The sequence below is a fragment of the Nicotiana tabacum genome, chromosome 22 (assembly GCF_000715075.1).
Source record: "Nicotiana tabacum cultivar K326 chromosome 22, ASM71507v2, whole genome shotgun sequence".
NCBI lineage: Eukaryota > Viridiplantae > Streptophyta > Magnoliopsida > Solanales > Solanaceae > Nicotiana > Nicotiana tabacum.
In genome coordinates this window covers 147,486,759-147,501,232 of record NC_134101.1, presented here as the reverse complement: position 1 = coordinate 147,501,232, position 14,474 = coordinate 147,486,759, and the positions used below count along the sequence as shown (strand labels likewise).

At 37.1% G+C, this 14,474-nt stretch overlaps 2 protein-coding genes across 2 annotated transcripts; both read right to left on the bottom strand.

The window, feature by feature from the left end:
• Positions 1-8,770: 8,770 nt before the first annotated feature.
• LOC107793125 (uncharacterized) lies at positions 8,771-9,223 on the bottom strand. The gene has a single exon (XM_016615407.1). The coding sequence runs from the start codon at positions 9,221-9,223 to the stop codon at positions 8,771-8,773; it is 453 nt and encodes a 150-aa protein (XP_016470893.1).
• A 2,297-nt stretch (positions 9,224-11,520) lies between these two features.
• On the bottom strand, positions 11,521-13,184 carry LOC142176101 (uncharacterized). Its single transcript, XM_075243169.1, has 3 exons — positions 13,098-13,184; positions 12,847-13,011; positions 11,521-12,447 (listed from the first exon to the last, which is right to left on the bottom strand). The coding sequence occupies exons 1-3, from the start codon at positions 13,182-13,184 to the stop codon at positions 11,521-11,523; spliced, it is 1,179 nt and encodes a 392-aa protein (XP_075099270.1).
• Positions 13,185-14,474: the final 1,290 nt, after the last annotated feature.

Here is a 14,474-nt window from a genome sequence, read left to right as displayed (position 1 = left end):
TTCAATAGGTTCCATCAAAACCCTAGACTAAATATTTAGCTACTCATAGCAAAGCAAGATAAAACCACCAAAGTATTCATAATGTGCAAATAAAAATAACAAAGAGAAGATTGAAAAACTCTAATTGTTGATGCTCTTCTCACACTTATTCTTGCCTCCAATTCAGTCTAAAAACAAGCTTCACCTTTGCTTGGGCGAGTTTGTTGAGTTTATAAAGGGTTAGGATAAGTTTCCCCCGATTTACACTTTAGTCCCAAAATTTTTGGGCGATTACAAAGTCGACCGCGGCCGTGGCAGAATGCGGTGCGACCGCAGTGAATCGCAACTATTCTGCCTCAATATTTTGCCTACCGCGTTCCAGCCGCGGTCGACCACGATCGCGGTGGCCTCTTGTCCAGTCCCCCTTTGCCTCTTTCTTGCTTATTTTCGTTGGGTTTTTCTTGATTGGCCTTATATCCACATTGTTGACTCCAAAACACTCCATAGTCTCTTCCTAACTTGGATTAGTCCTTGTAAAGCAAAAGAACACCAATTAGTGTATATTGTTATCATTTAGCCTTTAAAACAACAACAAAGTATGGTACATTTAGAGTGTAAATAGCATCTATATAGCTTACTATCAACACCCCACACTTAAATCATTGCTAGTTTTCTAGCAACAAACCACACTCTATAGGCCTAATCATCATTGGGTCACTTCCCTACTCCCTATACCAAGAATAGTTCACATGGATAGACTACTTCAGCGCAACCTCCTTGCCTCAAGAGTGGACTCCTTTCTTGCCATGCAATACCCCTAAACAGCTCTCCTACTCTTAGTCAGAGGTCCAGACTTACCTTCCCTTCATGAATCATGTGCCTATTGTCGCGCCCCCTTTTTTCCCTCGCAGGATCGGGTTTATGACATTTTTGGTTGGGACAACTCTTTCCTTTCGGGAAGGGGGTTGCATTTTTGGAGAGTCGCCACATAGCGATTTTAAAGGTGCGTTAGGGCACCTATAGGGTTCATTTGTAACTACGTTTGGTAACCAGATATAGGGTAAGGGTTTGAAATTATCCTAAATGGAAGGTGTTAGGCACCCCTAAGGATCCACTAGTTTGGTTCCCGGCCAAACATTTTTTTTGTGAATTTGTACAAGTAGCAAACAAACAAGTATGACTTAAATAGTAGGGGATTTAAGTTTAAGAACACATATATTTGGAAAGCAGTTAATAAAAAGCAAGATTTTGAAAAGAATTATAATCTAAGCATATTCGTAAATGTAAAGAGGGTGTCCTAGGTTTGTTTATAATATGGATCACATCAATGCACTACCCGGTATGACACTCCTCAAAGAGGGGCTACACGTGGTATTAACGCACCGGTCATCATATCCATATCTACCCTTTCCCGCCCTGCGAAGGTAATTAAAGCGAGGGTTAGTCTCGACCCCTATTGCATGCTGTTACTCGTCTCTTCCTATCAGTCTCGAAGGAATTTAGGACTCCTATCCTATAAAAGGAGGTTCTAGGCAGACCCTTAAGTTTAAAAGCAAAATACTAAGACGACATATAATTAACAAGTATGACTGCATTTAGGGGGAAAACACAAAAAATAGATGGAAGGCTTAGATATACCTCCACAAGTAATGCACATAGACAGCACGACTCACACACAGATAAGGTATGAATTCAGATCATAATCATGGTATCTAAGTGATAACAACAGAACCAGATTTATTACGTGACTCAGAAAAGAAGTCCGAATCAGGCTTGCCTACTAATTTTAACAGGCTGATAGTTAAATAAAGACAGTTCTGGTTTTATTAAAGATAATTGCCTAAGGATTGCCTAGGCGTAAAATAACATGCAACAATTACCTAGGTTATTAAGAAAATAGTTTGGAAATTATTTTATCATAAGAACATGTTGTTCTAGTTGATACGAATGAAGAGATTATTACCAGCTTTATTCAGAAAACATCACAATGTGAGATTATTTTTATTACCTTTTCATGAATTAGTAATTAACTAGGCATCTTTAAAAATGCGTACAGGATCCTAGAACATGATATCTAATATACACATGCAGATGACAGGATTGTTAAAAAACAGAAGTACTAAGGCATGATTTCTAAATGCACACAAGAGTTGCAAAATTATTGAAGTATGATTTCTAAAAGTACAAGAGTAACAACTTTTATGCCAATGTTGTTATCGTCCTAGGAACAGTATTTCTAAGTGATAGACATAAAATATGGATTAGTAACGGATGAGGTGTTAAGCATGAAACATGGGACCTAAGAGCATGATTTCTAATGCATGTATGAACCCTAAGCATAGTTTCTATTGCGCAATTAGGAATATAAACCTAATAACATGTTTTCTACCCTTAACAACTATAACATGCATATTTTCCCCATCCCTTTTCAATAGCCAACCCCAATACTTGTTTACAATAAGTTATTACAGACCAACATTGAAATGAATTACATAAGTAGCAATGAAAAATAAGAAGTTACACTATAGAAGGTATGATTAGGACTTCCTCTCTGAGTTATGTAATCAATCACCTCAAGTGCCAAGATTGTTTCATAGCTTTTCCTCATATCTAGGTGTGCCAGAGTTCCCTAAGGACCTCAAGGGATCCCGGGCGGTGCTCACACCCAGATTTTATAGCCAAGACAGAGTAAGTGCAGTGTGGAAAGGCCAGCTTTCATGTGTCCAAGTTCAGAGGGAGCTCAAGGGTCCCAAGGCAAGGCTCACACAAAAGGGGCAGAACCTAGTGGTCTAAGAGTATAGTGAAAGTGCAGGCACATGTTTGAAAGGAGTTTGTTTAAAAACTGGACTGACAGGTCCATTTTGAAAGCAATTAATAGCAGAGATGGTTGAAACAAGTTGTATTAGTAAGACAGAGTTCAAACCCTTCAGGGTAAGACCATACACAGCAAGTGAATGTATCCAGTAATCACACATAGGGTAAAAGGGGGTTTGGGGATACATATATATTGACCATAGACATCTGACCCCAGTAGGAGTATTAGGACTGGTAGGGACATGCTCGGGGATAGTTGGACACTGGCATAATCACAAACCAGTCATGAACACATAGAGGAGGGATATGGGATTCACAACATGGTAAGTGCACAGTAGGTAAAAGAATACAATCGTCCAGGCATGCTTTGAATCACATGAATTTAAAGGGAGGGGAATCGTATCAACATGCTTGGATACAAACTTCAAAACAAAACCACAAGTAAAAGCTGGCCAGAAATAAAAGAAACTGAAGCAGGAATAGAAACATGTTGTTGAGGCTTTAAAATAAACTAGGACATACCAGTGAAGATAGAGGTGAACAAAATGAAAGAACCAAAGTTTACAGATGATTAGCCTTGGCTTGCAGCCGGCCAATAGTAGCAGAATAACACAAAATTGTTTTTAAATAAGAGAGGGGTTTTTGAAAGCCAAGTCTCGTGTCTTGTTAATGAAAGACTTAGGGTATTTATAGCTTTGAAAATAGATAGAAAATAAGGTAACAAGTAAATGTTTAGCACAATTATGGAAGTAATCAAAATTAGAATCCAATTAATACAAGTACTCCCCTTTAATCAAGGAATTACAACTTAAACGGATACCAACAGGGATAACCAAGGAAAGAAAATCAGTTGAGAAAGATTGGTTTTTACCCTATAAGTGGTAGTAAAAGTATAGAGCATATGATTGAGTCTAAGTACAGAATATACTAATTTGAGGAAAGGATTCAATAAGAATGAAGCACCACAACAAATATGGAAATGAAATCTATCAACTTAAACTAACAAGTAAAATTTTAAGGGTTTATAAGAAAACTTTGCAATCAAACGTAATTTAAGGAAATCAGGATCAATTAAGAGGGAGTCATGATTTTGTACTTCGACATATAAATAGAGAAGAATGAACAGGCGTATCAGACATTCAAGGTCAGCCATATCGACAAAAAGAAGCAAGAGATGAACAAACTAGATGAACACAATCATACAGAAGTGACACGAGTAGGCTAAGGACTCAGTAGCAAAAGGAACCCACTCGAAGCATGGTAATCAACAGAAACTTAATAAAGTCAGATAGTCATGGCTAACACATAGAGCCAGAGTGAAGAAACCAATCTAACACACAGAAACAGGTAAAAAAGATCAGGCCAACCCACAGAAACAAGTAAAGAAAACCTTTAAGACTCAAGTGAAGAAAGAAATTAGAGATTTTAAGTTAAAAAGCAGTAAGAACTTAGAACCAGTCAAGATAAACAAAGAAAAAGCTTTAATCATAAAGAAATCAATCAAAACAGGTATACATACAAATCAGGTAAGCAAAGACAGTTCCAGAACCCCGGATAAACCAAAATAATTAGGGTTTTCAACATGATGAATCAGGTAGAAGAAAAACATAAGTAAACCATTTAAACATAGTGAAATCATATGATAATACTGAAAATCAGAGGAGAAGTTATTTAAAAGGGGGTTAAGAAACCCTAATCTTGAAGACGAAGAGGCACTTTGGAAAAAATCAGGAAAAACCTTTGAGGAAAACAACAAAGCTCATAATATATACAGATCTAAGACAGATCTAAAAGAAAATCGAAAAATCTTTAGAGTTAGGGTTTCGGAGAACCCAGAGAAGGTGAGAAATCCTTAAAATATTACCGGTTTTAGCCGGAAAAGTCATGGATCTTACTCGAACGGCCATGGATGGTCGGAAAATGGCATGAGAAACCATGAGAGGCAAGTAAACCGCCTCTGGTTCACTTGAAGGCCTCAAAACGATGACACACATTCAAAAGGGAACCATAACGCTGGTAGGTGGCGAGACCACCATGGATTCCGGCAGGGAGATAGCCGGAGAAGAGAGGAAATGGCCCAGCAGGTGGAGCGTTTCAGAGAGAGATGAGAGAATTGAGAGATGTAACGGCAGAGGGTGAATGAGTGAATGAGAGGGTTTAGGTGGGGGTCGTTTAGGTTTAATTTAGGAAGGTGGGTTGTGGACCGTTGATCAAAATGATCAACTGTCAGGATTGGATGGGGATATTGGGTCGGGTATGATTTTGGTTTGGGCTTGGGTCCGGTGGGTTTTTAATTGGGTTGGGGGTCCGTTGGATTTAGGCTAGAATTGAAAGCCAATTTGGCTATAAGTTAAATAGCCAGTTTTTCTCTATTTAATTTATAAAAAATAGTAAATATTTTTTGAAAAATAATTTAAGATGCTGAAATGATTTATAATACATAATTAGCAATTTAAAAATACATGATCCAATTTTATGCATATAAAACATAATTAAATCTTAAAAGGGCTAATATTACAATTATGTGCAATTTAGCTTTAAAAATACTAAATGTAATTATAAAAAATATATAAAAATTATCTTAGCCATATTTTGGCATAAATATAGAAATTAAATAGATGAATTATCAAAACAATAATTTTGGAAATAATTATTGGGGATTTTATGGATAAAAAGGGATAAAATAAATCAATTTAAAACCTTAAAATTATGGAAAAAATAATAAAACCCTTGGACATGCTTATATATGATATTGTGAAGTTATTTTGCATATTGAAATATATAAGGAAAAAGTTGATATCAACACCTACTCATTACAAAAGAGACTTATATCGTTTACAAACCACACACTGAGGAATTCGAATACAACATTTCACTCACCCTCAGAACAAATTCTTATGCCACAAACAACACACCATAGGCTTGCTCGTAGTGTAATACTCGATTAATCGAGCTCATTCGGTCAAGAATCAAATAGGACTTTATTTGATTGTAATGTTGGCTGCGGGACAGGTAAGATACATCTGGGTATAGTGACTACACCTCCCTAAGCACTCCACTACATTGTGTACTTTTAAGCTCTTAACTTTGTCACATCTTCCTTACACCATTACATTATTGCATTACATTATTGTGTTAGCCCCTTATTTTTTTTCTTTAAGCACACTTTTTCTTTTAATAGCTGCCACCACTTTGAGGATTATCTTTTTCTTTTCTTTTTTCTTTTTTTTTCTGGTGGCCTATAATATTTCTTTTAGCAAATCCACTAGGCAGTGCCTAGCTAGTTTTTATATATATATATAGAAAATTAAAAGAAACAATGTCATGAGGAAATCCTAAGCAATGAACAAAATAAAAAATGAAAACTACACAAGTCCTATTTGTCACACCTCCTTTTTCCTACACCCCCATGAAGGGGTATATAAAGGAGTTTTTTCCAACTTAAAGTGACAATTGAAACGAGATTATTTATTTATTAAATTCAGAGTCGCCACTTGGGATAATTTATGATGTCCCAAGTCACCGGTTCAATTAGGGAGATTGATGCTTCAGCAGTACTTGAAAGGAGATTTAGGGAGATTTCAATTAGGCGGAAGTGTTAAGGGATTTCAACGTGAATTGATTTTGGATTTCAATCTATGAAGCATTTTGCTGTTAACGTTGGATTTCAATCCAACTGATTTGGTTTCTTCTTCTTTTCCTATGAGGCAGAGAGAAAGTAAAAGGGGCGGAGGGTCTGATTTTTGTCTGTTGAGGGGAGCGCCGTTGGGAATGGGGTTAGGAATCTGTCTAGGTCTTTATTTTAGGACTTAACATTATTATATAGGGGTAAGAATTAGGTTAGGTCAAATGGGGGAAGGGTATGGCCTCAATGTTTTTGGAGTTGAAGGGATTTGAGTCACGAATTTGGGCTAATTAACTTTGGGATAGGAAGACTAAATCAAAAATCTTTTTTTTATTTTTCTTTTCTTTGATTTTAAAAATCTTAAAATTAAAATCCTAGATTATCTAAACATGTGAAATTAAGATAATTATAAAAATTATAAAAGCTACTTAATCCTAAATTAAAAGAGAAAAAATCAATAAAAGGAAAAAAGTGTAAAAATGAAGCAATTTTTGTGATTTTTAATTTTTATAAAACAAATAATTACTGGTTAATTTTAAAAATGTAAAAACAAATCCTAAATGCAATGCATGATATTTTGGTATTTTTTCATGATTAAAATAAAAATTAAACATGCAGGAAAAATGCAAACAATTAATAAAAATCTACAAAAATTCCTAAAAATGGCAAATAATTAAGAAAAACTCTATTTTCTTTGATTTTATAGGAGTATTTCATGTAGGGCAAAAATCACGTGCTCACACTATTATCAATGTTGAGTTTTATGCTCAACCTTGATATAACATGTGATCTAGTATAATTTATGCATCTAAGAATTAGTCCCTCAAGCCCATAAAGCTGCATCATCAGCTGTATTTTCCATGCCTTACACAAATAACCTGCTGAATGAATATCCGCTGCCTAGTTTTTGCACGCATATCCTCTTTGTTTGTGTTGACGTTGAAATTGATTTTTCTCTTGGTTAGCCACTGCCCAGAATAGCCAAAAATGTATATTTCCTTGTATGAGTCATGAAGCATTGTACCCCATCAAAAACAAAACCATCAGATATAGAGTGTACATTTGTCAAAAAATTGCATAACTTTTGCCATCAGATGCACGTGGTATCCTGTGATTTTTCTGTGCAATCCTTGACCAAGAATCATCCTGAAGTATCCTAGAAGCTTGCCATGTGAGAGTGTTAACCCCATCTTAGCCCAGATTCTCCGTATGAATTTTCCAAGTGAGACATGCTGCTAATGTGGATTCCAGCTATGTCATTCTTGGCTCCATTTTCGTGTACTGTCCCTTTACCTACTATTGAACTTCTTGCATCTGGTGATAGCTCATGAAATATAATATGTTGATGCACTATGGGTTTGAGCCCATGATGAGCCAATTTGCCCAGAATTACGCGCCAAAACCAGAGTTTACCCAGGCTTATGAAAGGAGCTATCCAAAATTGCTTTCTCATGCTTGTGCTTGCCACCGTTTCTTCTTCAAGGGAATGAGTACCAAGTACTAATACCGCCCATAGAAGTCGTATTAAATGACAAGGCATGAGTACATCAACGTCTCCTGCAAAAAAACACGATGTTAGTGAAAAAATTGATCAACACCATCTCCTCTAAAAGGATTTGAGAGTGTTGGTCCTGCTTGAATGTCACATTTCCCATCAAGTTCCCATCCCTTTTCTCTGCCTCCTTACTCATCATTTCTTTTCCTCTCCAACTAAATCAGTAGCTCCTTTGTACCAGATTTACCATTCCAACTCCTTACCTTGACTTTCAAAGAATTTTCCTACCTGAGTGACATATTGATTGTTGCTTCTAAATTTTATCTCCCTACTACTCCTGCCTTGTTGTATTACACTCACTATTGCCTGACTCCCTGTATCCATTGAGATCACATTACTTCCTCCTCTAACACCTAGCCCACCTTGCCCATTTCGCTTAAACATTCTAGGCATTATATCCACCTTTGCTTCTATTTTTTTCAAAAAACTTTTGCTGCTTCTTAAACTGTGCAGGAGATTGCCCTGCTTTGCATCAACATCTATGCTTGCCTTTGTTGTCCTTTCAATGGTTTGAGTGCAAAGCACTAACACCACCATTTGAAATTCCATCGAAAGGCAAATTTTAGGTGCTGAAAATTGACCAGCAAAAAAGAAAAATTTGTTAGCTAAAACTAGTCTCACCATGTACTCCTCCCACAGTATTTGTACATGATGCTTCTTTACTCCCTCCCACCTTGCCACCTTACACCTTACTTCCTTGCTACTTTCACCCTCAAATAAGGACACTGGAGTTTGTCTTCATTAACTATTCTTCTCCCAATTGAATCTAAATGCCAATAGCCATGACATTCAATCTCTCATACATCCAAAGCATAGTTTGCAAGATGATCCGCCAGTTTATTCCCTTCCCTGAAAATATGTGAGACTTTAAAATTATCCCTGCCCAAGAGCTGCCAAATCTCCTCCACTTGTTCCACAATACACCAAGGAGGCTTCCACAATCCTTCAACTATATTCTTCAAGAGCAAAGAGTCTGTTTGAAGCCATACTTGCATGTAATTGTGAGCACTACAAATCCTTAAAGCCTCCAGAATTGCAACTGTTTCAGCTTCTGTATTTGTTGTAGCATTGATCTCCCTTCCAAGAGCATATACTAAATCTCTATCATTATTTCTTATACACAAACCAATTGAGCTCCTCCCTGGATTCCCCCTCGAGGCACCATCAGTATTTACCTTCACCCAACCCACTATAGGCAACTCCCCAATCACCTTGTCATACTTCAGCCTAGGAGTATAGTTTTCCAGCATTGTTAACCGATCTTGCCACTTATGAGGAACATTAGTAAGCCTGGCTTCCTTACTCTTACAAGAGCTTGAAGAGAAGAGGATACCTGGTAAATAACCCAACTGATTGAGACTACTTCCCCATGTTTAAAGTTGTTTCTCCTTTTCGACAGTTCCCATATAATGCAAGAAGGAAGGGCTTGCATAATTGGCTTAATTCTGGGCAGCACCTGAACTGTACAACAGCTAGTGATCGCCTGATGCAATGTCAATCCCTCCAATCGTATCCCAGCTCTAGATAGGAAATATTTCCATACTGTCTTGGCAGCCTGTGATGTGAAGAACAAATGTATCAAAGATTCTTCTTTTGGCTCAATACAACACCAACATCTTGAAGGCATAAAATATCCCAATCGCGTCATGAAATCATCAAGAGGAAGTTTATTTTTTCACACTTTCCACATGAAGAATGAGATCTTGAAAGGTAATCCCTTTACCCATATCATTTTGTATGCAAGTCTTGGATTATTTCTCCTCCTTAAATACTCCCATGCAGACTTTACACTAAAATTACCAGGGGCGGATTTAGGGGGGGCAAGGGAGTTCACCCGAACCCCCTTCGCCGAAAAAATATACTGTATATATAAGGCAAAATCAGTCTCTATATATTAAGTTTTGAACCCCCTTAACACAATCTAAAAATATAGTTTAGTGGTCAAGGGAGTTTAAAATATACATAAGGTCATGAGTTCAATCTCCACTAGATACAATTTTTTTTGAACCCCCATCGTCAAGATCCTGCCTCCGCCACTGAAAATTACCACGAGTCTCAAGCATCCAGTATGGTACATCTAAAGTGTTCTCCATAACTGGAGGCTTAATTTTCTCCAGAATGTGCACAACAAACTCCTCAGACAGAATCTCCATAATTTTCTCAACATTCGATGCACCTTCCTCCACCACTTCATACACATTGTGAATTGTTTCATCAATCAAAAAAATTGGAGGAACTAAGAAATATAAAGCCCCTAGTCCTGTCCAGTTATCAAACCAAAAAAGAGAAGAGCCCATCTTCAGTTGCCATGTAATTTGATGCTCAATAGCATCCCTACACTCCAACATTTTCCTCCAAGTATGAGATCCCCTCCTCCAAGGCACAATTATAGCATTTAGCTTTTTGCAATACTTTTGGCACATAAAGGAACTCCATAAACTTGGCTTTGTTCTAAAATTCCACCACAACTTACAAAATAAAGCCCTTGATACATCATGCAGTGATCTAAACCCAATACCCCCTTCATCACAAGGCATGCACAAAGTATTCCATGAATCCCAATGCCTACTATTGCCTCATATAGTACTACTCCAAAAAAATTGTGCAAATATTTTGTAAAGCTTGTTAATGACATAATGTGGAGGATTCATTGCAGAAAGCAAGTGAATTGGCATACTTTGGAGAACATGAGAAATCAAGATTGCCCTGCCACCAATTGATAATAATTTCCCTTTCCATGTTTGAAATTTATCCATAACCTTAGTGATCAAATCTTGATAATAATCCATCTTCCTCCTAGAATAGAATATAGGACACCCAAGATAAGTGAAAGGAAACTCTTTTCTTCCAATTCCAATGATTCTTTCAACCTTTGTGACAACATCCACATCAACCAAATGATGCATATAAAGGGCATATTTGCTCTTGTTCACCAACTAACTAGAAGCTGCCTCATATGCAGTCAAAACATTCATCACTAATCTAAGAGAGGTAACATCTGATAAAGAGAAAATGATAGTATCATCCGTGTATGCCAATTGGTTGATTTTAGGACTCCACTTAAGCATTCCATAACCACAAAAATAAAGATTCAAATGTAGAGCATTCAAACCTATAGATAGAGCTTCAGCAGCCAAGATGAAAAGTGTAGGAGATAAAGGATTTCCTTGCTTGACCCCTCAAGATGATTTGAGGAAACCATAAGGTTGTCTATTTATTAGCACTAAATACCAGTTGTTTGACACAATCCCAAACACCAACCCTATGAATCTCTCTCCAAACCCCATCTTCCTTAGCACCTTAGTCAAAAGCAACCATGAAAGCCTGTCATATGTCTTGGTCATGTCTAGTTTAATAACTACATTAGGGCCTGCCTTTGTTCTCAATCTTATGCTAGTTATAATTTCTTGAGTTAATAAGACATTTTCAACTATGCTCCTCACCTTAACAAATCCAGCATGTTCCTCCGATATGATATTTGGCAGAAAACCTACTAACCTCTCATGAATCACTCTTGAGATGATTTTGTTGGTGAAGTTGCTAAGGCTTATGGCCTAAAATCTGAAAAAGTTGTCACCTCCTTCTTCTTAGGCAGTAGGACAAGATTAGTGTGAGTAACACATTTGGGCAATTCTTGTCTATTGAAGAAAGCTCTGACCATATCAAAGATGTCATGTCCAATGATATCCCAGCAAGCATGATAGAAACTGGTTGTAAATCCACCAGGACCTCCTACACTCTCACCATTTAAACCAAATACTGCTTGCTTGACCTCCTCTTTATTTGGCTGTTTCAACAGTTCTGCATTTTGCTCCCCATATATCAGTGTAGGAATATGATCAAGTATACGAAAATCTAAAGGAACATTATTTTCAGTAAATTGATCCTTGAAAAATTTCACTGCCTCCTCTGCAATTTCCTCATCTTGTTCCAGCCATATACCAGTACTGTCTTGAATTCTTTTAAGCTGAAGCCTTTTTCTTCGACCATTGACATGTGTATGAAAGAACTTTGTGTTCCTCTCTCCATTCTTGAACCATTGCATTCCAGATTTTTGCTTCCAAAACTCCTCTTCTATAGAAAGATATCTAATCATGTCTGCATGCACCTTTTGTAACCTCTCTCTATTGTCTTGAGAAGGGACAACCTCAAATTGAACTTCATGAACCAAAACAACCTCCTCTAAGCTTGCTATCTTTTGGAATATATCCGCATATGTTGCTTTGCTCCATATCGACAATGCTTTCTTCAGTTTCTTCAATTTATAATTGAAAAGTATAAACGAATTGGCATAAAAATCAGCATGCCAATTTTCTTTCACCACTTCTTTATAGGAGACATGCTTGATCCAAAAGTTTAGAAATCTGAAGGCTTTCCTCACTGGTGCTGTTTCAACATCACATTTTAAAAGCAATGGGCAGTGGTCTGAACCTATTTTTGGAAGATGAGTAACCTCCAATCTAGGAAAAGTTTGCTGAAATTCTATATTAGCCAAGCAACGATCAAGTCTCTTAAAAATACATTCTTCATCTGCTCTCCTATTCCACCATGTGAATATACTCCCTTTGAAGCCTAAATCTGAGAGGTTGCAGGTGTTTATACAATGCCTAAAGTCATCAATCTCATTCAATAAAACTGGCAGACCCCCAAATTTCTCCTCTTCATCTCATATTACATTGAAGTCCCCCCCAACAAGCCATGAAACTGACATATTTCTTGCCAAATTATACAATGAATCCCACAACTCAATCCTCTCTATAGAGTCACATTTTGTATATACCAGTGTCAATATAAATTCCATATGAGATTCAATGTGAAATAATTTTAATGTTAGCTGCTGCACCATGTCATATATAATATCAATTTCAATTACCTCATCAATGAACACCCATATTTTATTGGAGACATTTGCAATCGCCTGAGCAAATCCAATTCTTCTTCTATACCTCTCCAGCTTCCTAGCTTGTTGTTTAGGTTCCATGAGTCCAATGAACTCAAAGTGATGTTTTTTATTCATTGTAATGAGCCTCTCAAAATCCTGCATGGTTTTCACAGACCTTATATTCCATATCAGACCATCCATTATAGGTTATATAATTTTGTGAGTGTCCTCCTTGTTTGTACTCCAGTTGCAGGAACAATAGATAATTCCTTTACTGGATCCTTCACAGTCTTCTTCCTCCCTTTTGTTGCAAATGTTGCTTTGTCCATGTGCATAGGAGATAAGTCACCTTATCTTGCTACGTTTCTGAAGTTTTGAGCAGTGGACTCTTCATCAAATTCCTTGCCTGCTCTTTCCATGTGTTCACCTGCTCCTTTATCTTGTATGACATCTGTGTCAAGTTCTCTAGCCTACACAGTAGAGAATATAGATTTATCCTCAGGCTGTTGCTGCCTAATTTGACTATTATCCAATGGAACAATGTTGATCATCTCCACATTCACTTGGTCCTTGACCTTCTGCTTATTTCCAGATCTGGTACTCTCTCTTGTATTTATGTTGGTCACTTTAGGTATTACTGTAGGCTTCCCAATTCCACCCCAATCTCCCATTTTCACATTAATGTCTTTAGGATTAACTACAGTAGTATTAGGGTCCCTTGTTTAAGCAATATGGATTCCTGTCTCATTATTAGCATTATCTGCATCACCCCTTCCTTCTTTGTTCTCATCAATAGTCTTTGGATCCTCCTTAATTTTGTTGATCAGCTCCTCCTCTTTGTTAATATTTGCCTCATCATATACACTTTGCTCCTCTTCTTCAATATCAACATCTGAATCTCTTTCAGCTTGCATACCATCTGGAATGTCTCCTTCTTCTGAATCCTCTATTTTTTATACTCCCATAATCTACCACCAGTCCACTTGACCTTTTCTATTGTTATAAACAAATCATCACTTGCATCTGATTCTGCATGTGCTCCTTTTTTCTGCTTCTTTGCTAAATTGTCATCAACCCTTGTGTCTTGAGATGGAATCTCCTGATAAGATGTATTAGTAGCTACAGCATTGCCAACTAGAGCTCTTTGTATCCATTGTGAGGTAGTCTCCACATTTAATTGTTCACCACTCATTCTTCCAGTTAGAGTATTAGATACCCCTTGCTTTGCTGCTTCACTCCCTTTTGAGAATGGATTAAAGTTTAGGGCTGAAGGATTTAATCCTTTCTTATTTCCAGTAGGTGATGCTTTTTTGGGACTTCTACTACCTGAACCTCGATTCTTTTCCTTAGCAGGAGATATCTTTTCCACTTGAGTCACTTTTTGAGCAGCCTCAACAATAGCCAACTAATTTTGCTCATTCCCTTCCTCAATAGCCTCCAAAGCTGCAAATTTGTTGGACACTTGCACCTTCTTTTCATCTTGCACCTGCTGCACATTGGTATTACCTGTTGGGACAATTTCTTTACCCTTCTGAACTAAAGCATCCATCTTCTTGTCACCATTCTTCACACGATTATCCTTAACCTCCTTCTATTGTTCACCAGTTGCATTAACATTC

Bases quoted from the DNA above. Each gene is read 5' to 3' on its own strand.
- LOC142176101 (XM_075243169.1), bottom strand. From the start codon at position 13,184: ATGGACAAAGCAACATTTGCAACAAAAGGGAGGAAGAAGACTGTGAAG. The intron at 13,012-13,097 runs GTACAAACAAGG...AAAACCATGCAG, and splicing joins CTATTGTTCCTGCAACTGGA to GATTTTGAGAGGCTCATTAC. The intron at 12,448-12,846 runs GTAATTGAAATT...ATAGAATTTCAG, and splicing joins TATGGGTGTTCATTGATGAG to CAAACTTTTCCTAGATTGGA.
- LOC107793125 (XM_016615407.1), bottom strand. From the start codon at position 9,223: ATGCTGGAAAACTATACTCCTAGGCTGAAGTATGACAAGGTGATTGGG.